Below are 27,979 nucleotides of genomic sequence, written 5' to 3' on the forward strand. Positions count from 1 at the left end.
CTGCAACATTAACTCCCCCATATCCCATTATTTAACCGCGTCGAACAGTTCGCCACTTCATCCCCTTGCTCTGTTCTGGCCATCAGCACCAAGAAACCCCATTCTCAGAGCAATGTCTTCCTCCTCTTCCTCCTCCGCCTCGTCGGATCTCTCCTCCCAGTCCTTCTCCTCCTCCTGCGAACCCACGCCAGAGTGGGATCCGATGGCGGCTCTGATGGCGGCACACGACGAGCGCGCCCCAGAGGAGTGGGACCAGGAGGACCACACCTCCTCCGTCTGGTCCGAGGACGACAAGTCCTTGACCAGCGGAGATGAAGACCTCCAGTTCCTCGCTGATGGGGAACTGGAATCGGAGAGCGAGGACGACTCATTCTCCTGGGACGATTACACCTCCTCCGAGGAAGAGGAGGAGGAAGACGACGATGACGACTCCCTCGAGGATTACCCACCGGCGAAGCGCTTCCGTGCCGGGTCCGACGACGACGACGACGACGATGATGAAGACGAGGAGGCCCCCAATGAGGGCCACTGGAGCAGCGACGAGGAGCCCGCCGGCAGCAGCACCGACGAGAGCTCCGATGACGACGACGAGGGCAGCGACGGCCCGTAGACTAGGATCTACTAGTACAGGCCTAGTATTAGTAGTAGCAGATTGGTCAATAGACCTTTCTTTTGTTCTTCCTCCCTTGAGCAATCGGCTCTTTCTTTGTAAGAAATTCTATTATTAATGAAGAAAATACTCCCCTATTAATTTTGCTTTCTCGTCAATTTTGCCGATTGTCAAACGAAGTCGCTGCACAAAGAGCCGATGGCAGGGCATCGGTCGATTTGAGGCCGAACAGTTGCCTATTCACACGGTCAAATAGATCTAGTCCATGTCCAAACCATCCTCCAACCTCAAACGCGCAGATTCAACTCCTCAGCAAATCCACCGGGAGATTCGTTTCAGATGTCATGATCTCTGGCCTGAAACCGATCTGTTAACCTGCTCAATTGAGCTTGTTCCTCTAGAGTCGATGGCAATTCATCGGCTTTTTTTTATTATTCTGAAGTCGATGTCCGTGCATCGGCTGTGACTTGTATAAATTTTTTTTTACTGGCCGATTTCATGAATCGGCCCCCACATTTCACTGTTCGTCATCCCACATGCTTGGGAAATATTTCTTGAGATGTTGACCATTGACAGCTACTGGGAACTTCACGCCATCCAACTGCTCAAGCATGTATGCATTACCCTTCAACACTTGGTCAACTTTGTACGGGCCATGCCAATTTGGAGACCATTTACCATACACTTTATCCTTCGTCCCCAATGGCAATACAGCTTCCCATACCAGATCACCAACTTGGAACTCCTTTGGCTTCACCTTCTTATTATATGCGCGAGCCACCTTGGCTTTATTCTCCTTGATTTTCTCAAGCGACCATAGTCCGAGTTCCGTTACATCCTCAATACTGTCACTCATCAGGGCTGCATATTCTTCAGTAGTCAAATCATTCTGAAACGTTATCCGTCTCGACCCAGCCTTGATTTCCCAGGGTAACACAGCTTCTTGTACATAGACCAGCTGGTATGGCGAGGTTTTTATTGCTCCATGACACGACATGCGATAAGCCCACAAAGCTTCTGACAATACCTCATGCCATCGTCTAGGGTGCTCGTCGATTTTCCTCTTAATCAGCTTGATCATGCTCTTGTTGGACGCTTCAGCCTGCCCATTTGCTTGAGCATAGTATGGAGACGATCGGATCAGCTTGATTCCCATATCCTCGCAGAATTTTCTAAACTCCTTAGAAACGAAAACCAAACCTCCATCGGTCGTGATAGTCTGGGGAATCCCGAATCTATGAATGACATGTTCCAACACGAAACTGATGACATCCTTCGATGCTACTGACTTCATAGGGACGGCCTCCACCCATTTAGTGAAGTAATCTGTGATGTCCAGAACCCATTCATGGTTTTTGCTCGATGGAGGATGAATTTTGCCGATCATATCCATGCACCAACCTCGGAATGGCCAAGGTTTGATGATAGGATTCATTGCTGATGCGGGTACCATCTGAATGCTCCCAAACTTCTGACATGCTTGACACCCTTTATAGTACTGGAAACAATCTTCAAGCATGGTGGGCCAATAAAATCTCGATCGCCTGATCAGCCACTTCATCTTATGAGCCGATTGGTGAGTTCCACAGGCACCCTCATGCACCTCATGCAAGAGCCGATTGGACTCGGCTGGTCCCAAACATTTGAGAAGTAATCCTTCCAATGTCCTGTAGAACATGTCATCGCCAATCAGTACGTACTTCATGGCCCTATATCTTATCCGTTTAGGTGCCCCCGAGCCGGATCTTTCAAGTAATTGAAGATATCGGCTCTCCAATCATCTGGTTCCTTGAACTGCACCTGAAAATCGGCTCCATCGGCTACGTCCTTGTATCCTGACGCTGTCTGTGCGAGATCGTTTGCCTCGGTATTTTGCAACCTTGGGATCCAACTGAAGTTTATATACCTGAACTGTGCCATCAGCTCACGGCATTGCATCCATAATTGGAAGAGCGACTCGCTCTCACACTTGTACTCTTCCGTGAGTTGAGAAATCACCAATTTGGAGTCTCCAAAGATCTCAACCGCTTCTGCCCCAGCGTCCAATAGCAACTCCATTCCCTTGTATATCGCTTCATACTCAGCAACATTGTTGGTGCAAGGGGTAGATATCCTGATGGAGAAGGAAAATGTTGCCCCCCGAGGCGACACGAGTAGCACGCCGATGCCGCAACCATCCTCACAGACCGATCCATCGAAGAACATGGCCCATGCACGCACAGATAGTGCTGCCACGTCCGTGTTTATTCGTTCAGCAATAAGATCGGCCAACGCTTGTCCCTTAACTGCTTTCGCAGGTTGATACCGGATATCAAATTCCGATAACGCAAACATCCATTTGCCGAGTCGGCCTTTCAACACAGGGGCCGACAGCATGTGCTTGATGACATCCGATTTGCATATGACGATGATTTCTGCCGACAGCATGGCTACGTGATATGCTCGAGATGAGATTCGTGCTTTTTATTTTTTGGGGCCGATCGCAGGGATCGGCCTCGCCACGTACGTCTACTGATTTGGACCTTGCTACTCTGTCAAGCCGGTGGATAAGACCAGCCTCACCCCGTTTTTTGAAGCTTCGATGCGCTCACAGCCGTCCAAACTGATTCCAGAGAGCGGCTCTTGGTCGTCTGCATCCCAAATATTCATGGTAGCTAGTGAGATCTCGATTGAGTCATCTGCCTGAACGACCTCCACTTCATCTCCATCCCACTGTATGATGCATTGGTGCATTGTGGATGGGATGCAATAGTTAGCGTGAATCGAATCCCTTCCTAGCAGGACAGCGTAATTGATTTTGCTGTCGACGATGAAGAACGAGGTAGGTATGGTTTTTCGGCCTACGGTCAGATCTACATTCAGAACACCTTTTGCTTCTGATGCTTGGCCGTTGAAATTGCTTAATGTGACGTTGGTCTTGATCAGATCGTCATTCGAGCGTCCCAATCGTCGTAGCATGGAATACGGCATTATGTTGACTGCCGCTCCCGTGTCAACCAACATCTTGCTGACAGGCTGCCCATCGATATAACCTTTTAGGTATAGAGCTTTCAAGTGCCTGTAGCTCCTCTCTCGTAGCTTCTCAAAGATCACTGGCCGTGGACCGCAGTCGAATTGAGCCACCGATACTTCCTCGTCGTTTGGAGCACAAAACTCTGACGGGAGTATGAACACCATGTTTGTATCAGCCGATGCCTCTACATCGGCTTTTGTCTATTTAGGGCGCCACACTTTCTTTGGCGGGCGCATCTCTGTCTCCAACGTTTGCTGAATTTTCACGGCCAGATCGGGCCGTGCCTTCCTCAACGTGTACAGGTACTGTGCTTCGGCTTCCTCCAGGTTTCGTAGCCGCTGCACCCTACGCTTCTGAGAATGGCTGAGTCCATCAGGGCACCACCTTGGCCGGTGGTACCTATCTTCTTCTTCATCTGACTCCTCAAAGTCTTCGTCTTGGGATGACTCAGTTCGTTTACTCTGAGGTGGGAGAGGCCCTAGACGCTTGAACACTGAAACTTCATTTGTTCCCTTCCTCTGCTGTCTACATTCCGGGCAGTTCTCGATTGTAGGTAATCGGCTCATTCCTGAGTCCCAGCAGTGTTTAAAGAAAGGACAGTTCCAATGCCTATCCATGTCTTCTTGCTCTCTTGACTTCCCTCTAGCGTGACGCTCGTACCCTTCATCGTCTCTATCATATCGGCGATACCTCCTGTCATCTGCATCAGACCGACGATATCTTTCGTCATCCACGTCGTAGCGCCGACGTCGGTCATACTGATGCTCATATTTGTTAAGGAGATGCGCGGAGAGTGGTCGTTGATACCGCACGCTTCTCACTTCTTCTTCTGTCAGGTACCATCTGTTATCATGTTGGGGCCAGTCGCGTGGATCGGCCTCCTCTTTCTCCTTGCCACGAGAGTGACTGCTTTCTGCTTTATCCTTGCCATGGCGGTTACCAAGCCCTACCATGTTGACATCAAAAGAGAAACCTGGCTCACATCTTATGGAGTGACTGAGATCCACCATGTTGACGCCAGGAAACGGATGTGTGTCTACTTTCATGGCAAATTGTCCGAAGATTAATCGGCCTGACTCTATCGCCATTTGAATCTGTGCACGCAACACTTTGCAGTCATTGGTGGCGTGGGTGAACGTGTGATGCCATTTGCAGTATGGCCTACCGTTCATCTCTTGTGACGTAGGAATTTTGTGGCCTTCGGGTAACTTCAGCTGTTTCTCCTTCAGCAGCAAATCAAAAATCTGCTCAGTTTTGCTTAAATCAAAATCAAACCCTTTTGGAGGCCCTGGTTGTTTCACCCATTTGCAGGACACGGGAACTGCTGTCCGAGTCCATTCAGCCACGGCGACTTCCTGATCTTCCGCAGGGTCTTCATCCTCTTCAGCGTCGACCAGGTCTATCGTGCGCTTGAACTTGTCTTGGTACAATTCTGGGTGGCGCTGCTCATACAATGTCAGTTTCTGGACCATGTGGGCCAACGAATTGTACTCCACTTGGAACGTCAGATCCTTGAGTGGCACTGCGAGGCCTGCCACGGCCAGCTCGACTGCTTCTTTCTCAGATAAATGAACCGAATAACATCGGTTCTTGACAGTTCTGAAACGTTGAGTGTACTCAGACACCGTCTCTCCTCGCCTTTGCCGAACCTGCGTCAGATTGGCAATGCCAGCTTCGGTGGCTTCTGAATGATATTGTATGTGAAACTGCTCTTCCAGCTGCTTCCATGTCCGAACTGAATCTGGGGGTAACGAGGTGTACCACCCAAAGGCTGGACCCGTGAGAGATTGGGCAAAGAACCTCACACGTAGCGGTTCTGATGCTGAAACCATGCCCAGCTGTGCCAAGTATCGGCTCACGTGCTCGATGGAGCTAGACCCTTCTGATCCACTGAATTTTGTGAAGTCAGGGAGCCGATATTTAGGCGGCAGTGGGATCAGGTCATACTCGTTGGGGTACGGCTTGGAATAGCCGATTGTTCTCTTCTTCGGCAGGATGCCGAACTGATCTCTCAAGATTGCGCTGATCTGATCCACAGTAGGAGCTGTAGGGGTTGAGCTTTCATGACTCGTGGCAGTGGAATATTTAGTTAGCCACGCTTGTTTATCAGCATCTGCTCCAGAACTCCCCGCGGCTCCAGCGATCCCTCCTGCCGTAACAATCGCTCCTGTTCCGGCAATTCCTCCTGCTGAAGTCTGGATCGCGTGCATCCAGTTGTTGCAGTCCGGCACGTATGTGCACACGTATCCATGTGGAATCTCCTTGGGCGGCTCATACAAGAATTGGTAGTCGCCAGGATCACCTCCAGCCTTGTAGACAACGTATGTCGGTGAACCTTGTTGCTGTGGAGCTGCCATCGCGAATGGCAGTGGTGGCCTAGTGTGGAATGGTATCTCTCCCTGGTGAGTCCCTAGAGCAGGTCCTGACGGAGAATATTGATGTTTCATGATTTCTTGCACCACACGAAGCGCAACCCGCTCAAGAGTATTCACCAGGCTCTCGGAATGCCGATGTAGAGAATGAGCCACAACATAGTTAATTTCCTGGCGCAGGGCTCTGGTACGTTCCTCCGAAGGGAGAGACAGATCTAATCCCTCGAACGCGCCTTCGGGTGTGAATCCTTTGAACCTGATGCCGTGCGAACGGGTCTTCTCAAAAGAGCCGATGAGATCGGCTTCAAAGATGGCCTTCAGCTCATCGTATTTCTTCTTATGCTCTGCAGGTAGATCCTCGTACTTGATCAGTTCGTCCGACATCTTGGCTGCCGATGTTGACGTGGTTGTTGCAGAAAGTGTCCCACCGGGCGTGCCAGAATGTGTTGCCTGCCAAAACCCACCGGCGAGCAGTGGTTAAGCAACACGAAGAGCCGGGAGACTCCCAAGACTGCTAAGTGGGCCCTGGTGCCTCGCGTCGTCCCGCAAAGTCCCAGCACACGTCCTGGCGGTTGCAAGGGCGTGCCACCTGACCTATACCTGATCAGGAAGGTGTTGGATTGCTTCGATTAGTCTCCTGCATGGTAGACACGTAAACATTAAATACGAGCCCGATCGGCTCTCAGGTTGCCCTGTGGATCGGCTCAAAGAGCCGATCGCCCCATGGTTCACGTTGGATTTACGATGACATGGGGATCCTGCTTGATCAAAACAAAGCTAAACCAATCTACGACAGTTTAGGGTTTTCACCGCATAATCGGAACATCCTACGCGTAGTTGGGCCTAGCAGATACGAAAGATGATGGAAACTATTCCTAAAAGAGGCCTAAAAACCAACATTAAGTCAATTCCCGGAACATCCCTTGTAGGAACGGTAAAACAACACCTCACGCACTACCGGATCATCCAACCCCAGCATAAGGCCTAATCATGCAGATATTAAACTAATCCTTGAAGAACAAGGAACAACTATAACGGATCGGATCTACTAAGTAACGAACAAGCAAGGTGCTGCCCTTACACCTAGATATCGAGGGACGGCATTGCTAAGCAAATATGCATAAGAAAAGCATCAATGCAAGCCCCAAAACATCTATGATAAGTAGTGCTACTCGCCATCAACAACGTTCAGCACGAGTAACACAAGGTAACGAATAAACGTATACTGCCTAGATCGCAAGATGCGATCTAGGCAGCATGATGCTTACCCGGAAGAAACCCTCGAAATAAGGGGTGGCGATGCGCCTGGTTTGTGTTTGTTGTGAACGTGATTGTCCTCCTTTCTCAATAACCCTAGGTACATATTTATAGTCCAAGGAACTTTCTAATTCGGAAATAAACTAACCCGTGTACGGGCTAGACTCTATCTTTTAATTCTAACCGACACGATCTAATAATATACAGATACACGGGCAATCTAGCCCAAACTTCTTGTACAAGGCCGGTTCGAGAGTATCTTTCATGTATATCTTCTAAGCCCATCTCAATTACGGCCCATCTCCTGATTCGGCCAAAATCTGGTGATAACAATCTCTTGTGTCCCCAACACACCTAATACACTTGTCAGATGTATAGGTGCACTAGTTCGGCGAAGAGATAGTGAAATACAAGTAGTATGGATGTATATGAGTGGTAATAGCAATCTGAATAAAATATGGCAGCGATTAAACATGCAACAGAACAGTAAATAAACGGAGATTCGGTGTTTTGAAACAAGGCCTAGGGATCATACTTTCACTAGTGGACACTCTCAACATTGATCACATAATAAATAAGTTCTCTTCCTTTGTGCTACATATACTCTTGTTTGATAATGAACACCATTCGTTGTGTAGGGCTACAAGAGCACCTCAATGCCGGAGTTAACAAGCTCCACAACATTCGGCATTCATATTTAAGTAACCTTTATAGCATAATAGATCTTTGCAATTTAAACCGAGTACTAACATAGCATACACACTGTCACCTTTACACTATGAAGGAGGAATAGATCACATCAATACTATCATAGTAATAATTAACTCCATAACCTACAAGAGATTATGATCATAACCTACGCCAAGAACTACACGATGCACACACTGTCACCATTAGACCGTGAAGGAGGAATAGACTACTTTAATAACATCACAAGAGTAGCACATAGACTAATAGTGATACAAAGCTCATATGAATCTCAATCATGTAAGGCAGCTCATGAGATCATTGTATTGAAGTACATAGGAGAGATTAACCACATAGCTACCGGTACAGCCCTTAGCCTCGATGGAGAACTACTCCCTCCTCATGGGAGACAACAGCGGTGATGAAGATGGCGGTGGTGTCGATGGAGATGCCTTCCGGGGGCACTTCCCCGTCCCGGCGGCGTGCCGGAACAGAGACTCCTGTCCCCCAGATCTTGGCTTCGCGATGGCGGCGGCTCTGGAAGGTTTCTCGTACCGTGGCTTTTCCGTCTCGATGTTTTAGGTCAGCGAGCTTTAAATAGGCGAAGAGGCGGAGTCAGAGGGGTTACGGAGCCGCCACACAATAGGGGGGCGCGCCCCCCCTTGTGCCACGCCGCCCACACGTGTGGCCCCCCCCAGGGCTCCCCTCTGGTGCCTCTCCGGTGTTCTGGAAGCTTCGTGCAATTATAAGATGCTGGGCGTTGATTTCGTCCAATTCCGAGAATATTTCCTTACTAGGATTTCTGAAACCAAAAACAGTAGAAAACAGGAACTGGCACTTCGGCATCTCGTCAATAGGTTAGTTCCGGAAAACGCATCAAAACGATATAAAGTGTGAATAAAACATGTAGGTATTGTCATAAAACAAGCATGGAACATCAGAAATTATAGATATGTTGGAGACGTATCACTCGTACCGTGGTATGTGGTCTCTTATGAACCATTCATATGCTTGCAAGCTAGTTAGACGACATTCCACCGAGAGGGCCCAGAGTATATCTATCCGTCATCGGGATGGACAAATCCCACTGTTGATCCATATGCCTCAACTCATACTTTTCGGATACCTAATCCCACCTTTATAACCACCCATTTACGCAGTGGCGTTTGATGTAATCAAAGTACCCTTCCGGCATAAGTGATTTACATGATCTCATGGTCGAAAGGACTGGGTAACTATGTATCGAAAGCTTATAGCAAATGAACTTAATGACGTGATCTTATGCTACGCTTAATTGGGTGTGTGCATTGCATCATTCACATAATGACATAACCTTGTTATTAATAACATCCAATGTTCATGATCATGAAACGATGATCATCTATTAACCAACAAGCTAGTTATACAAGAGGCTTTACTAGGGACTTCTTGTTGTTTACATAACACACATGTATCAATGTTTCGGTTAATACAATTATAGCATGGTATATAAACATTTATCATAAACACAAAAATTTATAATAACCAATTTATTATTGCCTCTTGGGCATATCTCCGACAGCTTCCTGCTCGTCACCTCTTCCGAAGAGGCGGTGTCGGCCGACGCGTCGGAGGAACTAGTGTCCTCCTCGTCGTCGCCGGTGCTCGCCGGTTGCGTCTTGGCCTTGGCCTTCGCTTTCGCGTCCGCCTCCGCCTTCGCACGGGCCGCCGCCGCCTCCTCTAACCCTTCCGCCTCCGCGTCCTCCTCCACGCCCAGCCATTCCTCCGCGCTGTCAACTGGCGGCGGGGAATCGTCGCCGTTGCTGGGCGTCCGGGTTCTGTCCCACCAATGGCACCATCCAGCAGGCTTGCCCTCGCTGGAGGTGTCGGATGGAAGCTCGGAGATGTAGCTCATCGTCGCTGGAGGTGTCGGATGGAAGCTTGGATGAATGGCGGCTGGTTGAAGATCCGAAAGCGCCGACGTACGGGCCTTATTGAGCGCGGATGAACGGCGGCGCAGAAATCGAAGAGAGCGGCGGTTGCTCTTCCGAGGAGTCCGCGCTCCATTCCGGCGGTTGGCGCGTCGGTCGACGCGGTTGCCAATGCGACGGTTCCGCTTCCCGGCAACTGCACCATCGCTACGTAGGCGACGGTTGAGCATCCGAGTCGCTGACGCGTCGGGCCGCGCCTCCTCGCCTCTCATTTCGTTGTGTCCGGCGTGCCCAGAGCGTCCCTTGTGTAGCGGGGACGGGCTCAGGACACCGGACACCGTATTGGACCGCACCGAACAATAAAAGCTTTTGGAGCGTGCGGCTGGAAACGTTTTTTATCCAGCGCACCTCAAATTTTGGGACGCGCTCTAATTCTTGTTCCCACCGCCGCAAACGATATTCCTGAGGCAGTCCGTGGCAGGGCGCACATGCTCGGTATGTATGGATTTGTAAATAACTACTATACTAAAGCTTAACAACTTCGACTTTTCTCCTAATTTTGAACTTCTTTTGAATTAACATCCAGCTAACACGTGTGTTCTGTTGTTAGTTTAATCTACATGGATTCTTTTTTGGGTACGGTTTGGTGCTCTCTAGCATTTGCTAACATGGCTGTTTTGAGGTGGCACATGCTTTGGTGCATTGTTAGCGTGGCTTTTGCTGTTTGTGGTGGACCAGCTGATCAGTTTCACGTTTTATCTTCTGGCGATGGATTTTGGTCCCACCGCACCGCTTTGACTGTGGTGTCTTGCCTCCTTCTGTCCTCAATTCTCAACGTGTGTCCCTCTGGAAGGCTCCCTTCGAGTGCCACGTTTCTCATCATCTTCCTCTTCCTTCTGCCCAGAGATATCAAGCAGACTTGCCTAGAAATTTAGCCCCATGTTCTTCTCTGCGCAGCTCCTCTATGGCCGGTGGCCTTCTCCTCCAACGACGTGGTCGTCACTGAGGCGCTCAGATCTTCTCCCACACCCGCTTCCCCCGGCCACCGTAGATCCCCTTCACGCTGGGTGGGTGCACGACCACCAACAACAACGCTAGCGGCTGCTCCAGATCGAGGTCCCTGGTTTTTTCCATGGCAGCCCCACCACCACCGAGTCCGGGTGCCCTCAAGCGGTGATCTTGAGCGGCTATTCCTCAGTGCCATGTCATGGGCAGTGGCGGCGAGGGACTTCAGCCGGCGGCCAATCCAGAAGAGAGGAGGGGTCGGGAGCGTACAGAGTAGTTTTATCCAGATCCCCACCACTGTTTCATCAAAGGGAAAATAGAGGAGGCAGCGCAGCCGCCCCCCTTTAAGACTTCCCGTGGAGTTTCCTGGTCTCCGGCTGCGCGCGGTCGCTGGCCCTCTGGCAGGGGCGGCATGTGTTAAGAGGGCGAGGTGCAGAGCCGTTTTGATGGCGGCCCTTGACCCCGCCGGGCTGGTTCGCCATGTGGGCGCTCGACGACTAGGACGTGCCTGCTCCGATTTCGGGAGCGTGTCGTCGCATCGAAGCCACTCTTCTTCCACCTGTACGACGAACAGGAAGTATAGGACGCTACCGCCATGGCAACAGATGGAGCAGCGCAAGGACGGAGATTACTACATGCATCTGACACTAGCTGAAAAAGCACTTCTGCCCCGTTGCTACACCAAACAGATTCCACCCCAAGAAGCTGATACAAGGTACGTATTTCTCATCTACCTTTCGTTTCTGAGTATTCGTTCTGCAAATAGCTCTATGCTGATGAAAGGGTAAATAGATTCACAATCGTTTGTTTGTGTCTGAGTATTTGCTTTGCTAATAACTCATGTTGCTTCTTCCAATGAAAGGACCACTATTACCTATATTTTACTATACCATGTTCCTTTTGTAGATAATAATTAGGCAAGATCGCAAATTGGCAGATATTCAATGGGTACTGGCCGGCTAACAATAAAAGATGTGTTTACCAGTGACATTCAGTAATCTACAACAGTCAGGGCGCTGCCACAATATTGTTTCACTATTCAGATGCTTTCTTGATAGGGTTGACATCTACTCAGGTAGTTCATAATGCAAGCAGCAGTAGATAGTTCTTGATGCAGGCAACGGTAATGCATGTTCACATATGTCCGTGCACATGTCAACTGAAGAGAAATTTGCAGTATCCTTTGTCTATTTGTATGGGATTTGGGATTTCTGCAGAAATGTTTCAGTCTTGCTATAGTCGGGGTCTCTTGCGAGGCGAGTGAATTTGGATTCTTTGTCAATTTGAGGCGCTGGTACTAGCTAAATTCTTCGCCATCTCTGCATCTGCTTTTGGTTTTTGTTAGTTTCAGGTGAGGTAGTAGGATTTAGGCATTTTCGGAGCGTATTTTACTAGACAAGTTTTGATTAGCAATGTGGTGAGGTAGTATGATTTATGCATTTTTGGAACTTATTTTACTATACACGTTTTGATTAGCAATGTAGTGTTCTGCAGTAGATATATCTTCAGTTTCTGGGATCCTAATCATTGCTTGGTTCTCTTTCTAATAACTTGTGTTTTATGCTAAAATATAGAATGTTTTATTTGAAGTAGAATCCTAGCTTTTGTTTTGGTAATCTGTTTTCTGTAAATAGCTTGCAAGTGCTATTGATTGTCCTACAGAAATCCTCAAGATGCAGGGAGGTTTGAAAATTATGATACTATTTGCAAAAAAAAAGTACCATGTGGCCGATGCATATTTACTGTATCCTCCATGAAAAATTAGATACTTTGGGAGACTTATGTAACGTAAGTCTTGAATCCTTATAATGGTCAGCATGTGCACATTTGGTTGTTGTATTGCATGGTTATAGCCTTATAGGCGTTTGGCGATGGTCATGTGGTCGATGTAAATATTGGTCCCTCTTTAGTCCTGGTGATGATTGTGTTCGGGCTTATGATGGTTCCTAATACCTTCCAATTTCTCGCATATGTTTTCTTCTCTACGCAGTTATGTTCCATTTCTGAATTTGTTGCAGATTCAGGGGTTTAAATTAACACGATATATGCTTGATGGGGATTAAGTGATGTACCATTGTATGTGAGCTTTTGAATGATATGCCAACCACTGTTCACATCTTCCTTTGCTAGAAGGTTAGCTGATTCTAACTTTTACTTCGAGCTGCTCCCGTCCTTGACCTGTGAATTGTTAGGTTCCCAAGAAATTGGTTCAACTATAATACAGTAGTCAGTGCACGAGACGGAGATAAGGCATCACTGCATTAGGTAGCTGTATTCACCGCAGGTTAAGAGTTTATTTCTTCAGTTATCATTTTTTCAATTTCCTCACAAACCTCTTTCTCCAGCTACAATTTTTGTGTGTCATGCACACGAATTGAAGGGATCATGTATCTAAGTAGTACTCCACAGTGTTCAACTACAGGCTGATTTCAAAATGTTTTCACTAACAAGGAACTTGGAACTACTTGATCCTTTGAATGTTTCCATGCAGGACAATTCTATTACTCATAGGGCAAATCATCGATTGCGCGAACCAACTCAAGGAGACACTGTAGCTACTGTTTGGAACATTGCAGGCCCAAGAGTTTACTCGGACGCAGCGTGGAGAAGCAAAAAAGCCCCAGGTGACGAAGCAATAGGAGCTACTGGAATCGGAATCTTCATCCAATTTCAAAGAGAAGGCCAGAACTTCAACATTATGATCCAGGCTTCGACAGATTATTGTTCTTCGGCTTTGCAGGCAGAGGCCAAAGCTATGCAACTAGCAACATCAGTCTCAGAAGCTCTGCATCTTACTAGGCCAACCTTCCTAACGGACAACTTAAGCTTGGCAAAGGCGGTTGCAGATCTGAAAATTGACACCCACCACCTGCACTGGAACTGCAGGAACACGCTGGCTATGATTCTCAATTCCTTTACAAAACAGCAAAGCCAGGTGTTCCATATAAAGAGAGACTTGAATGGTGGTGCTCACAACTGTGCTCATCAGGTGCTTAGGAGATCCCTAGGTTCACCTATCCTAGACTGCTCTTCTTCAGCTCACACCTCTCCTCACTGTCCTGCTATCTCTTCTCTCATTGGAATAGATTGGCAGGGATTTGTAATACATGATGTACATTGTTGCTGAGTTGAGGAATGAAAATTTTGGCGCCTCGGGCGCCTTCTATGTTCAAAAGAAAAAGATGTTTTTTTGCTAGAAACAGAACATCTATTGTTCTAACTTCAGTAGTAGATGCCTCAAAACTTCCCAAATAATTTTCCGAATAGCTTATGTCATGTTCTCAAGCTAACTCGCTTGATCTGGTTAGTGCAGGTTCAATGTTTTTGCAAGCGTGCTTCCTATTTTATTTTGTATTCTAGGGCCATAATCGAGTAAGCATAGGTGCCCTGATCTTATTACTTGAATATGTCATCAAATCCCAGGAAAATAGCTATCCACACACAAGTGTATTACATATTCTGCAGCATGTTAAATCATGTATTATTATCGGAAAACCAAATCTGATCCCGGGTGCATATGCACCTGGTATGTATAAAACATATTTTCAACACATAAAAAATTTAGTAAAAAAATTTAGCATATAGAGGGACATGTTCTATGTGTGCACGTAAAGTTTCACATAAAACCAACAATTTTTCTACCCTGTGTAAAAAAGACAAATAATGCCTCAAAAAATAGACTATTTTAGCACCAAAGATTTGTCTTTTTTGCACAAGGCACGAAACATATCGGTTTTTGTTGAAACAACTTTGTAAGCATGTAATATGTCAAGGTATACACGGGGAATTTTTATTTGTATTTTTCTAACATTTTAAAATATGTTTAATATGCATTTCAAATAAAGGGTGCATATGCACCCGGGTGTAGAAACACCCTGTCCCCATGTTACATTATCAAGGAAGCAAGCAGGCCAATATTCATGATAGCATAGAGACCCTCATGAAACAATTTCTGCATAACGGTTAGAACAGTTGAAAATAAGAAGTGGCATGGAACGCTGAAGGGCCATATACGTATTACTTTTAGGTATGAAGTCCGCGTCCTCCTTATTTTCCATTATTATTGTCTGATTTCCGATACACTCTCTGATGCACATTTGTTGTGTTGAGAGTCAGATTGCTAAATGCAATGATAAACATGTACTCTCGAATTTTTGTATTTACATGATCATGTCACATACACTAAGTCCAGTCTTAAAATTATTGCTTACGGCCTTTCAAAAAAATATGGTTTTCTTGCATGCACAGAGAAGAAACGAAAATAACAGCATTATCCAGGAGATTCTGCTTCTTTCGTCGTAGAATGATGCAGGGTTTCATGCCATTACATCTGAAATTTTGGTTGCTTCCAGGAGTAAAGATATCTACTTGGGTTATAATATAATTTTTCTCTCGAAGATTGCATTTTCCTTACATAATCCATTTTAATTTGCAGATTCTCGCTCACTGGTTCATGTAGAAAGAGAATGTAAATTGCATCCATGTTTTCTTGGATTATTGGGATTGCTGAATGGAAAACACATTCAAGGCACAAAATCTATGAGAATCATGACAAGTAATTGTACCCAGAAGGATTACTGTCCTATCTCTATCTGGCGATCTGTATTGAGTTGATTTAAGCTACAACTGAGAAACAAGTTAGCTTTGAAAAAACAAAATGGTTATTTCTTGATCAAGGTTACCTAAATAGTTGAACATATTGAGTTCATTGCAGTAAATTGTTTTAAAAAACTACCATCGATGATGCAAATTTCAACTGGACCATATGAGATTATTATAGACATGCTTGCACTTCAAATGCAAGTTGGAACTAATTATTTCCTGAAGGACAACTGCATATGCAGTTACGCAATGAGATGCTGACAGGAATCTCCAAGCAGCATATTTCTTTTTAGTTGTTGTTCTCCTAGCTGGAATCTCTAGAGATGCCGAATGGAATCTACAATTTCTGTAAAATCATTCGTGTCCTTGAATGTTTTATGTGTATACTTTCTACTCGGTCGTTTAATGTCGGTTCTCTATTCCTTCAACTTCAGGTCCTATTTTGAACAAGCCAGGTTAGATGGCCCAGTTTATCCACACACACACACACACACAAGTACAAGAGTCTTTGAAGTTTGTTTTGGTAGCCACGCTATGTCTGTAGGCTGATCAGTCCTTCATCTTTATGGTGTTGATGAATTCATAGAACAGTCTCTTCTGTATAGCAATAGCTAATGAGGTTTGGTTTCATATGTAGTTGTTCGACATAGAATACATTCTAAATGTCAATCAGATATTTTTATTTAATTTGCTGAAGTATTTCATTTATCATTTCTTAATCAATGCAAGTGAGCATACTGACAATTGACGTTACATTGCTGCTTAGGTTCAGATTGCAGAAGCCTCTTCTAAAAAAACAAAAACAAAAGGTTTGCAGAAGCCATGCATGACTACTCCATTGTTTTGTAATGTCCAAGTCAAGATTCTTCAAAATCTAGCAAGGTCACTTAGTGCTTCTTCTTATATTTTTTATGCTTAATTGACAAAAGTCATCTGTTAGCCACCATACTGGCGCGGCGTGCCGCCGCGCCGATCATTGCTAGTACTATTATGATCATTCGGTTTGAGCCGCAAGTATTTTCTATTGCAGATTCTTACATCTGTGTAGTACATGTGAATTTTCACCGTAACAACATTATTGCTAGTGTAGGATGGTTACGAACCAAAAAAAACATTTTTTGGTACGTGCACCTGGTCAAGCATCATGCAAATAGAGCCGAAGACAACTCCTTTGTTATTGTACAAAAGAATATAGGAGCGTCAACGAGTAGATCTTAACTAACAAAGATACCTAGTTTTGTTCTTGTTTTGTATGCAATTGACATCGAATTTCGAGATACATTTGAGTCAATGGATATTTTTAAAACAATATTGTGTGTTTATATACACGTGGATTTTTCGTGCATTGTGTTTACATGCATGACATGTGTAGCAATCAAAGAAATTTGAGGAATTGTGGGCAACATATGGGCATTTGACTAGTCTTGAATAAATGTTGAGACCCACAAAAAAACAAACAATTTATTCGTTAATAGTCAAAATGTGCAAACCGCTAGACCTTGGATGGGTTGTACAACAGGACCGACAAGGAGGTAATCTCTCTATAATCTCCAAGAACCTTTACAGTATATAGTATAGATCAACCAGTTGATTTACAGATTCTGTAAATACTCAATGGCTCCTTGGTCTCTACATGGGCGAATGCCTTGTGCACGTAACATTTTCTTTCAATCACGGCACCTAGGTCTTTGTCGCCGATCTCGAGCACGCCGTCCGGCGACGTGGTCGGCAGGTAGACGACCAAGTCACGATCGTTGACACATAGCACGTGCTCGCCGTGCCTGAAGTGTGGCAGCAGGAGGCGGTGCGTTAGCCACGGCCGGATCCCCACGTCGATCTCTACGGCGTAGTGCAGTGCCCACATTTGCTCGCCCCTGGCACTCCCCAGTAACCACACTTTGGTCCTTTCCGCATTACACGACCTGCAGAAGATGGCCATGCCCAGCCTCCCGTGCACCTCCGTCAGGCGTCGCCGTGACCAACCGGCGGCTCCGGCTGGAACCTGCACGGGCAGCGGCTTCACCGGCGTGACTTGCTCGTCCCTGAGGTCGAACGATATGATCTCATCGGTTGCCTCGGCGACCCAATACGTCGCACCGTCGACGCTCACTACGCCAATGTCGAGGTGGCACCCAACGGCGGCGCCGCGGATCCATGGCGTCCTGACGTCTCGCCAGGCCGCCTCGCCGAGCGTGAACACCTGCAGCGCGTGGAACTCGTAGACGCGGTTGAAGCAGCACGGGACGTGCACCACCGCGTACCTCCCGGTCGACTGGTGGTGCGCGAAGCTGTACGGCAAGTGCCACGCCGGGTTGTCACGAGCGATGATGATGTCGGCGCCGCATGGCAGCGGCGGGAGGACGAGCCTCTCGCCGGTGGCCGGGTTGGCCAGGGCGACCGCGCCGGGCGGCTTCCCGTCGTCGCACAGGCAGATCAGGCCGTTGCATGTGCCCACGACGGACAGATTCCGGCCCTCGGCGCTGGCCAGCACCTTCCGTGGGCTCCGGCCGACGTCGTCGCCGAGGACGAGGGCGGCTCCCGCCGCCACGAGGAGGGTCTGGGCGCGGCTCCGGAGGTCCGTCGTTGTGCGCTTGTCGACGAGGTGGCGCCAGCGCCGGCACACGAGGCGGGAACGGCGGCGGGAGTTGGGCGGGAGCCGCAGTAGGATCTCGACGAGGACGTCCGTGGCGAACGGACCCATTGATGCAAACCGCGCGGCGCGGGCGAATCGTGCGGGCGCACGGCGATCGATCGAGCTATGCTTATTAACTTGTTTCAGTTCCGATTTCATATAGACACCGACCGGCTCGTATATTTCCTTCCGTTTTGGGTGGGCCACGGAAACCAGGCCACCAGGGGAGCCACACGGGCGAACCCTAACTATGCCGCACCTCAACTATAGTGTCATAGTGAACCGAGGCATAGCCCGGTGGTTGGGATGGGCTGATGCATCCCCGCCCGCCCAGGTTCGAGTCTCCGCACTCGCAATTTGGTGTCGTACACACAATCACTTCTAGTAAAATCACAGCGCTTTGGGTTTCTTCCCCTTAAAGCCAAACATTTTTTTTTCAACTATAGTGTCATAGACTCATAGTTGTAGTGTCAATTACACATGTGTAATTAATTCTCGTATGCACAAATCACGATGCAAATCTAACGGTTGTCGAGTTGATCTGGAACTAACTTAATTCCTGATCAATCTGGAATTACCATAGGGGTTTGTTTTTTCTAGTGTAAATTTTGACATCAAATTTAAACTAAAAAAGGTAAAATACACTAAAAGTGAAATCCTGGTGGGATCCCACCTTAACACCCTAACCTCACCCACCTCCACCCTCCGCATCCTCGCCGCCATCGGACAAAACCCGTGCAGTAGCTGGAGGTGGCAGGCTTCCCTCTCTCACGCGGGAGGGTCTCCGACAGCGGTAGTGTGACGCCCTGGACAGCGTGCTGCTGGCGGTGGAGCTACAACGCCGGGGCGGCTGCCCCGGGTCTCTTCTTTCGATTCTTGAAATGGTTACATATCCTAGCGTATGTAACTCCTCCATATTGCCTCCATTTCGCTCCTTCCCTCGTGTTTTGGCCATAAACCTCGTTTAGAACACCTACACATATATCAGATACACGGAAAAGTGATAAAATCCTACTGAAACTACTAGTTGTGCAAATATCTCATGAAAAGTGCTCTATCTAGCCCTAACTATATCCTAAAATGCATGATTACAAGTATTAGTAGGATTTTATTGTGGAGGTAGGATTGGCTCTCCTAAAAAATGCCTCCATGCTTTTAAAATTTTGGGACGAAGCATTCTTGACGGCCACACATCTCATCAACATGTTGCCTTCCAAAGTCATCAACTTGCAAAAATCCTTTGAACGTCTATACAATAAAAAAAACTGATTATACCTCACTTCGTGTTTTTGGGTGCGCATGTTGGCCAAATCTTCTGTCCTACAATGCTCGCAAACTATCTTTTCTATCCAAGCAATGCGTGTTTCTTGGATATAGTGCTATGCACAAGGGAGTAAAATTCCTAGATCTTTCCACAAGATTGTGTCTATATTTCTGGAGATGCCGTGTCTGACAAAACGGGGTTTTCCTTTCCAAAGTCTTCATCCAAATGCGGGAGCTCAAATTCGCAAGGAAATCTTACCCCTTCTTAAAAATCTACATTCTTTTGACCATGGGAAGAAAAATAACCGTTTTGATCATTTGGTTAATTCTCATATTACTAATATTGTACCAAGGGAGCTTATTCGTACAGAAAATATGGTGCATATTTTGGTCAAAATAACGATGACCACGCTCCTGTGATCAACGAACCAGCACAACCAAAAAAACAACGCGCATGAGGGAGATGGCAACAACTCCGCGTGTACCAACTCATTGGGACTCCAAGTGCAGAGTGTTGTAGCACACATCTTTTCCCCACAAGGGTGACTCGAGGGTTTATATCGAACTCTCGGGAAATTGGATTAGAGTTATCTTTTGCTTCTCCTCTTCATGCAACCTACACAAAAAGTAACTGACATGTGTCCCCAACTCCACCGTGTTGTTGTAAGCACAAGGTTTCGTATTAGTAAAAGTGAAATAACTTGTAAATAAACAAAGTAAAAACAGTCTATAACTAGGCAAGTAAAGTAAAAGCAATATTTAAAAGGTATTTTTTGGTTTTGGTTTGTGTTTGCTAATAGTAATTTTTTTGTATGTTTGGGAAAGTTGTTTCTTATGATTAAAATTGGACCAGAGTTCGTGAGTTCACATGTCTATGCTCTCATGAGCAATATAATATTGGTGAAACTTTATTATGTATATGATTAGCATTCAACATCACGTTCTATCATGGAGATGATGCAATACATTTCTCTTATACTCCTCTAGAAAGGGAAAACTCCAAACAATCTAGAATTAACAATTGACAGAGCATAGCATTAGGTACTTTGTCACGGTGTTTGAATAAAAAGTATGCTACCTTGAGCAAACAAGATTATCATAATTGTCACTATATAGTTATAAAACACATTGATGACGCTAACAATTGTCATCAATTCGTTGGGACTCCAAGTGCACAGTGTCGTAGCAAGCGTGGTTTTCCCACAAAATTGACTCGAGGATTTATATCAAACTCTCGGGGAATTGGTGTAGTGTTCTCTTATTTTTCTCCACTTCTAGCAAGCCTGCAAAATAAAGTTTTGCCTTGTGTCCCCAACTCCACCATGTGGTCGTCAATCACAATGTTTCATACTAGTATAATAGGAAATACAAGGATAAAAGTAAAGTAAATAAACTAAGAAACTAGATAAAAGCAAGTAAAGGCTAGTGGTATTTGGGTTTTGTGTGTGTTCAAGTAAAGAAAGTATTTTTAGTATTTTCAGATTAAATAATTGCAGCAAACAGAAAGTATAATAAAGTTGTTGGAGAAGGTGGAGATCCAGCCGACGGTGGCTTCGGCTCTTTACTCAATTCCCCGAGAGTTCGATATAACCCTTGAGTCACCCTTGTGGGAAAAATACTCTCTTGACAAAACACTCTGCACTTGGAGTCCCAACGCATATCTTTTGGCGTCATTGTTGTAGCGATTACAACTTCTCTGCAAGTGACATCAAGAGCATTTTCTGGCGCCGTTGCCGGGGAGTTGGAAGAGTTACATCATAGTGGTTGCTTCGTGGGAAGCATTAATCAATTCCCAAGGACTGCTAGAGCATTTTCTGTTGCATCACTATGAGCTCTCTTTTATCTTTTAGATTTTTCAAAGTATTTTATTTGTTTTGTTTTTACTTTCTAGTTCTCTTTAAAACACAAAAACCCATAAAAATTAAAAATGTAAAATATCAAAAATACTCATGGTATGGCGACTAGTCTAGATAAAAAATGACACCTTGGAAGAGTATTATGAAAATGCTAAGAAATATAAAGATTCATATGAATGCACACAACTAGGAACTATTTTAAGACTTTTAAATAAATCTGCTACTGAGTTGCTTGCACATCATGAAAGGACTTGTTACTTTTGTTGCGGTAAACACTTTCACTTCCAATGGCGATCCCATAAAGAACATAGAATTGCCTCCTATCATACTAATTGTTATGTTAACTTAGGGATGGAAGAAGTAGAGAAATTTGTGAGATTTATGGCAGACTTTGAATTACAAACCTTCATTGATGATATCTATAAAGCCACTGGTGAGACTCATAAATATGATTACGAGGTCACTTTTATACTTAATCTCTGCATAACCGACTTTTCTAATAATATCTATGTTCTTGACAATAATAAGTGGAACAAAACAATCCAAGAAAATACTAGCTTATTACATGAAGAAGAAAATGAAGAAGCCATAGTTCCATCTAAGCTTGGGGAAGAGTGGGATCTTCCACCTTCACCATCCACATGTGATAACTCTAAAACTTGATATTATCTAGAAGATGGCCTATTTTTACTTGAGAATCTTCCATGCCTAGAAAGTAGTATGTTATGTAAGGATAAAAACGATAAACTTGTTGTTTGTGATAATGCTCTCATCCATGAGAATCCCATGATTTTATTAAAATATCCTATTCACACAATAGAGGAGAAATATGCTCATGTTGAGAAATACTTGTATGGTTTGCAACTATATTATGCCCATGGAAAATCTTCTTGCAGCTATGGTGTCATGATTAGTAGTGATATTAATAATTATTTTGAAAGAGGGAAGCATGTTAATGAATCCCTTAATAAATTTAATGATCCTCTTTATATGCCACAATTATCTAAGATTCATGAATCAAATATTTACACTATTAACTTTCCTTCAAGTAAGTGCAATAATTGTGAAAGAGGAAGATATAAGCACCCTATCTATGCTAATGATAATTATAAGTTGCATTTACCTGCTGTAGATATGCTTTGGTATACTCTTATTGGATGTGATTCATTCATATATAAAATCCCAATTCATAGAAAGAAAGTTAGACTTTGTTATTGCTTGTGGTATATTTTATGTTGTGTACTAATGTGTTTTCAAGTGATACAAATATGTATTGGTGTGATCACACCATGGAACTCTGGTATTTTATTTTCATTTCTAAGAAGTAGGAAGGAGGTAGCACCAAGATTCAAGCTACCACATGATCTCCATACAACTTGAACCAAGTAAGTGAGCCTAGCTATATGGCTATAAACAAAGCGCTTTACGTGAGGCAACCCGAGATGTTTTTATAATTGGTTTTTGTTTTGCATTCTTGTTGCTGAAAGAAGTTTACTTTTTTTGTTTACTCTCTAGTTTTTTAATAAAGTACCAAGTTTTTACCCATTTGGATGTTAAAGAGTTGTAAAACAAAGTGGGAGTTGATGTTTTGTGCGCTCCACTTTTTAGTGCACAAATTTTAAAAAACTTTGGTAACCCCTAAAATCTTGATAAATTCACAGTAGTTACAACTTTTCATCCTCTGTATGCCCGACACTCACTACAGGAAATTGATTCTTTGCCGTGTAGCTATAAGTGCACGGCAAAGCCTTAGAAGTGCACGGCAAAGCCTTTGCCGTGTAACAATACACGGCAAAGATCGCACGGCAAAAATCAGGACGGCAAACGTATCTTTGCCGTGCGCATGGATGAAAATGCACGGCAAAGATTTTGCCGTGCGCCTTGCTACCTTCCACGGCACAGAAAAGCACTTGACGCCGTCCCGGGCGAGACGGCGCCGCTGGTGGGTCCCAGTAGGACACTTTGCCGTGCACCCTCACACGGCAAAGACTCTGCCCTTTGCCGTGCACCCTTACACGGCAAAGACTCTGCCCTTTGCCGTGCACCCTTACACGGCAAAGACTCTGCCCTTTGCCGTGCACCCTCACACGGCAAAGACTCTTCCCTTTGCCGTGATCCCCTCTCTGCCGTGCGCCTCTCTCTGCCGGGCGATATCCCTTTGCCGTGCGCCTCCGTCTGCCGTGTCCTCTTTGCCGTGTGCATTCTGGGCCAGCACACGGCAAAGTGACCATTTGGTCACCAAGCGTCCCCCGGAGCGCAAGATGGCGTCACAGCGTGTCATCTTTGCCGTGTGTCGTCACACGGCAAAGAGACTTTGGTTTCTTTGCCGTGCGTCTACACACAGCAAAGGCTCCTATGTGTATTTTTTTTCACCCTTTTTCCATTTTTAACAGCAGTTCGAATTCAAATATACACAAATATGTATAAAGACCAACATCTGTGGCACAATATCGACATAATTCAATTCATATAACATGTAATGCACAATATAATGATCTATTGCCACAAATAGATCACATACAAGATCAAACAACACAACATATGTCCATAATAAGTGCATACAAGAACCAAAGCCACAAATAGAGTGCATATGTCCATAATAAGATCATACAAGTTCACACATAGTCCAAACCACAAATAAAATACAAGTTCACACATAGAGTCCAAACCACAAATAGAGTACAACCATGCATAGAGCTCATCACATGTAATCAAAACGTCGACTAGCTCCTTCCTTCATGCACGTCCTACAAAATAGAACTCAAAGACATGAGATTCATGTACCAATATATATGTATGTATGTATATCTAGATATGCATGAGATCAGTGGCGGACCTACAGAGAAAATATTGGGCGGGCCAAGCTAAAGCAGAACACAAAGAATTCTAATTGTAAGACATGTATATTTGTAGGCAACTAGGCATTAGTCAATATAGTGCATACATTTGATCCATCAGATCATACATATATGGCGATTTACCTCAAAACAAAATAAAGCATACCAAATTACCAAGATTCATTTTGATCATTAGGTATGAAGCAGCTACGGAAACATGGAGTTACATACTACAGATTTGCTTTCCGATGTTTTGAAAACCGGATCAATTCTTCATTTGAGTATTCATTTGCATCGTCTATATGGTTGTCTAAACGAATTTAGAGGATCGTAAGCCCAAAAATTGTTCCCAGTGGCTCGTCTATAGCATCGTCTAAATTTAGACGACCTCTGAATTCTGCCTATCTATTCTGTCACACATAGAGTTAACTGAATTTGTGCTAAGTGCTAACTGGAATGTATTGATTTCCTCTTGTCTATCTATCCAGTCATCCAGATATATTGGGTCACGTCTACTAACTCTTGGGCTGAACCTTATGGTACAAAAATACAGGTTCGGTCCAGTGGGTCAATGGGTAGGACCGCACCACTTGCATTTTGAATTATTGTTGTTGAGTATGCTTGTACTGTTAATTCTGCATAGATGGTAAGAGCCAAGATGTCACTAGAATTAGATACAAACCTAGAAGAGCGAGCGAGCGAGCGGGTTGTCAGGGTTACCCCCCGTAGGAGGCGTTTGCATGGTCTCGTCCTGAGACGATGGTCCACCGAGCTCCGCGTTGTTGGATCCACCGGAGGCCTGAAGCTACAAGATTGAAAATTGCGAGCCTTAGTCAATATTGTTGGATCCACCGGAGGCCTGCACCTAATACGCAAAACAACTTACCCATGCGTTGAGGTTAAAAGGAGGTGGACCAACTGTAGGAAGAGTGGCGCCACTTGGCAGAAGGGCCTGGAAATCAAGCATGTGCGGGTAAGGTGTATGGAAGGATTTGTTTTATGTCCTATGATAAAGAACTTACCGTTAACTGGGACTCGCACGCTGCCATCCTCTGTGTAAACCACGCCATAATCTGATTCTGTTGCGCCATCATCTGACTCTGCTGAGCAAGGAGGGCCTGTGCCTGCTCCCTCTCTTTCCTCTCATTCTCAAAGTCCTCCTACATTGTGTCATTAGAAGGTCATGGATGTTGCAATGGAAAACATGGAATGAAGTGTGGATGACAAAGGAAGAAAAGCATACCCGAAGCTTCTCAATGGCTCTAGACGCCGGCGTCGGGCGAGACTGTATGGTAGTGGAGGAGCTCGAGCTGTCATGCCTAATCTCTCTCATAGACCGGACGGTCCTAGGATCGATGGCGCTATCACACATCCACAAGCGGCCATTCTTCCTGCCACCTCCCCTACGCATGGCAACCTCGGGGTCAAAGGGCTCGATCTCAGGGTTCGCCTCGCCATATGATTCAGCAAAGCCGGCCCGGTACTCGGTGTCCTTCAGCTCGGCGTTCTCGCTCACCCACGATAGTGTCCCATCCTTGTTCTTCTTCTGATGGCACTCTTTCCACACCAGAAACATCGAGGGCGTCGTGCCTAACTCTTTTTCCTGCAAAAGAGAGCACGAAAATGCATCAAGAGGGACGCATTTGCGGAATAAGGAACAACCTGATGAGCAAGGTTAAGAGAAAGCTTTTTCTCACCTTGTTCTGCATGATGACGGTCATGGGCATGCTGCCTTGCGTGTGTGACCCACCTATCATCGCAGCTCTCTTTAGCTGTCCTGCTATGTGCCTCCTCTTGAACTCGGCGCTTGTCCACCAATGGACCATAGCCTTGTAGACTCCCGGTCTGGCGTGACCTACGAACGGAGGAGGCACCTGCATACACAAAATACACATATTAGTGAAAGGAGCACGGAGTTGGGCACTACATAGACAAAATACACATATTACCTGCATGTACTGCCACGGCTCCATAAGGATATCTCGGGCTGGAGACTTGTCCCGCATCGGCAACTTGCGCTTCTCGGCGTACCATCTTCGGACGCAGCCCACACGCGCCTCGTGCATAGTGTCAGTGACTTGCTTCGCAGCCGCCCTGCGAGACTGGGCAACGCACACCACGTATGAGAGGAACTCCCGGGAGGCGCTAACCCTAAGGGCCTATGGGGTGTTTTAGCTGGAGAATGACCGCCGGAGCACCGAAATCTCAACAAATCTTGCATGTGGGCCTAGTAAGTGTCGTGGAAGGTATAATTCACCAAATTGTGCAACACATGTCAACCCGGTGTGACCCTAACCCTAAGCGTAAGCCTAACCCTAAACCGTTACCGTAACCCTAAACTTGTGTGTGTACACTAGTGTGGTCGAGTGTTCTTGTATCCAATGTTGAACCCCCAGGTGCGTCCGGCTACACGCACATGCGCTGACGACACTTAGCCATGTTTGGGACGTATGTGAGGAACTCCAGAGAGGGGCTAATCCCAAGAGCATATGGGGTGGTCCTTGTCACCACATGCTCCTATGACCTAGCAAAGGTCAAATGGAGGCATAAGTCCACCAGGGAGGCGACGCCGGTGCCCAGACAATGATGTAGACCGCGTGATCAACAGAATCAGGGTTTTTCCGAAAATCTACCTTTGGAGGGTGGGATACCCACATGGTGTGTACACTAGTGTGCTGGAGTGTTGTTGTATCCAATGTTGAACCCCCGGGTGCGTCCGGCTACACGCACATGCGCTGACGACACTTAGCCATGCATGTTCTGGACGTATGAGAGGAACTCCCGGGAGACGCTAACCCTAAGGGCCTATGGGGTGTTTTAGCTGGAGAATGACCGCCGGAGCACCGAAATCTCAACAAATCTTGCATGTGGGCCTAGTAAGTGTCGTGGAAGGTATAATTCACCAAATTGTGCAACACATGTCAACCCGGTGTGACCCTAACCCTAACTGTAAGCCTAACCCTAAACCGTTACCGTAACCCTAAACTTGTGTGTGTCCACATGGTGTGTGTACACTAGTGTGGTGGAGTGTTGTTGTATCCAATGTTGAACCCCCGGGTGCGTCCGGCTACACGCACATGCGCTGACGACACTTAGCCATGTTTGGGACGTATGTGAGGAACTCCAGAGAGGGGCTAATCCCGAGAGCATATGGGGTGGTCCTTGTCACCACATGCTCCTATGACCTAGCCAAGCTCAAATGGAGGCATAAGTCCACCAGGGAGGCGACGCCGGTGCCCAGTCAATAATGTAGACAGCGTGGTTAGCGGAATTAGGGTTTGTCCGAAAATCTACCTTCGGGTGGGAATGCCCACATGCATGGTGTGTACACTAGTGTGGTGTTGTATCCAATGTTGAACCCCCAGGTGCGTCCGCCTAGTAAGTGTCGTGGAAGGTGTAATTTACCTATGACCTAAACATATAAATTGTGTGCTAAAAGAAAATGGAGGGAAAGAAGGGGTAAAAAAAAGCTCTTTGCCGTGCACGGTTACACGGCAAAGAAGCCTTTGCCGTGCATGGTTACACGGCAAAGAATCCTTTGCCGTGCACACTTACACGGCAAAGAAGCTCCCGCGTTGAATCATTCGGGCAGGCCATTTTCGCGGGTTATAAAATAAAATGGCGGGAAATTTTCGCGGTGAAATAGAATTTGGAGGTTCAAATCTTTGCCGTGCTTGACGGTAAGGCACACGGCAAAGCCCTGCCGTCACCACGGCCCCGTCACCTGGGCCGTAGTGGTGGGCCCTGCCTGGCGGTATGCCGTGTATTTTCTTTGCCGTGGGCCTTTTCTGGCCTTTGCCGTGAGTATTTCTTTGCCGTGCGTTGTTTACAGTCTTTGCCGTGCCGTTTTTCTTTGCCGTGCGTTGTCTCTGGGCTTTTGCCGTGCTATGCTTCTTTGCCGTGTGCTCTAATTTGTTTTGCCGTGGTTGCCTTCT

General features: G+C 46.0%; 2 protein-coding genes and 1 long non-coding RNA gene across 3 annotated transcripts in view; 1 reads left to right on the forward strand and 2 right to left on the reverse strand.

The window, feature by feature from the left end:
* Positions 1 to 27,979, reverse strand: part of LOC127308577 (probable pyridoxal 5'-phosphate synthase subunit PDX2) — a 75,526-nt gene that overhangs the window by 46,909 nt on the left and 638 nt on the right. The window lies entirely within an intron of this gene.
* On the forward strand, positions 10,671 to 14,035 carry LOC127308579 (uncharacterized). The gene is made up of 2 exons (XR_011746566.1): positions 10,671 to 12,987; positions 13,346 to 14,035. It is a non-coding gene; the product is annotated as an uncharacterized lncRNA (long non-coding RNA).
* Positions 23,658 to 26,158, reverse strand: LOC127308576 (uncharacterized). The gene is made up of 7 exons (XM_051339438.2): positions 25,994 to 26,158; positions 25,742 to 25,918; positions 25,288 to 25,647; positions 25,067 to 25,204; positions 24,931 to 24,996; positions 24,727 to 24,849; positions 23,658 to 23,954 (listed from the first exon to the last, which is right to left on the reverse strand). Exons 1-6 carry the CDS (start codon positions 26,108 to 26,110, stop codon positions 24,727 to 24,729), a joined length of 981 nt encoding a protein of 326 aa, XP_051195398.1. The 5' UTR covers positions 26,111 to 26,158; the 3' UTR covers positions 23,658 to 23,954.

The sequence above is a fragment of the Lolium perenne genome, chromosome 6 (assembly GCF_019359855.2).
Source record: "Lolium perenne isolate Kyuss_39 chromosome 6, Kyuss_2.0, whole genome shotgun sequence".
Taxonomy (NCBI): Eukaryota; Viridiplantae; Streptophyta; class Magnoliopsida; order Poales; family Poaceae; genus Lolium; species Lolium perenne.

Excerpts from the sequence above, each read along its gene's own strand:
- LOC127308576 (XM_051339438.2), bottom strand. The coding sequence starts at position 26,110 with ATGCACGAGGCGCGTGTGGGCTGCGTCCGAAGATGGTACGCCGAGAAG. Across the intron at positions 25,919-25,993 it reads AGCCGTGGCAGTACATGCAG|GTGCCTCCTCCGTTCGTAGG; the intron begins GTAATATGTGTA and ends TTGTGTATGCAG. Across the intron at positions 24,850-24,930 it reads CTTTTAACCTCAACGCATGG|CTTCAGGCCTCCGGTGGATC; the intron begins GTAAGTTGTTTT and ends TCAATCTTGTAG.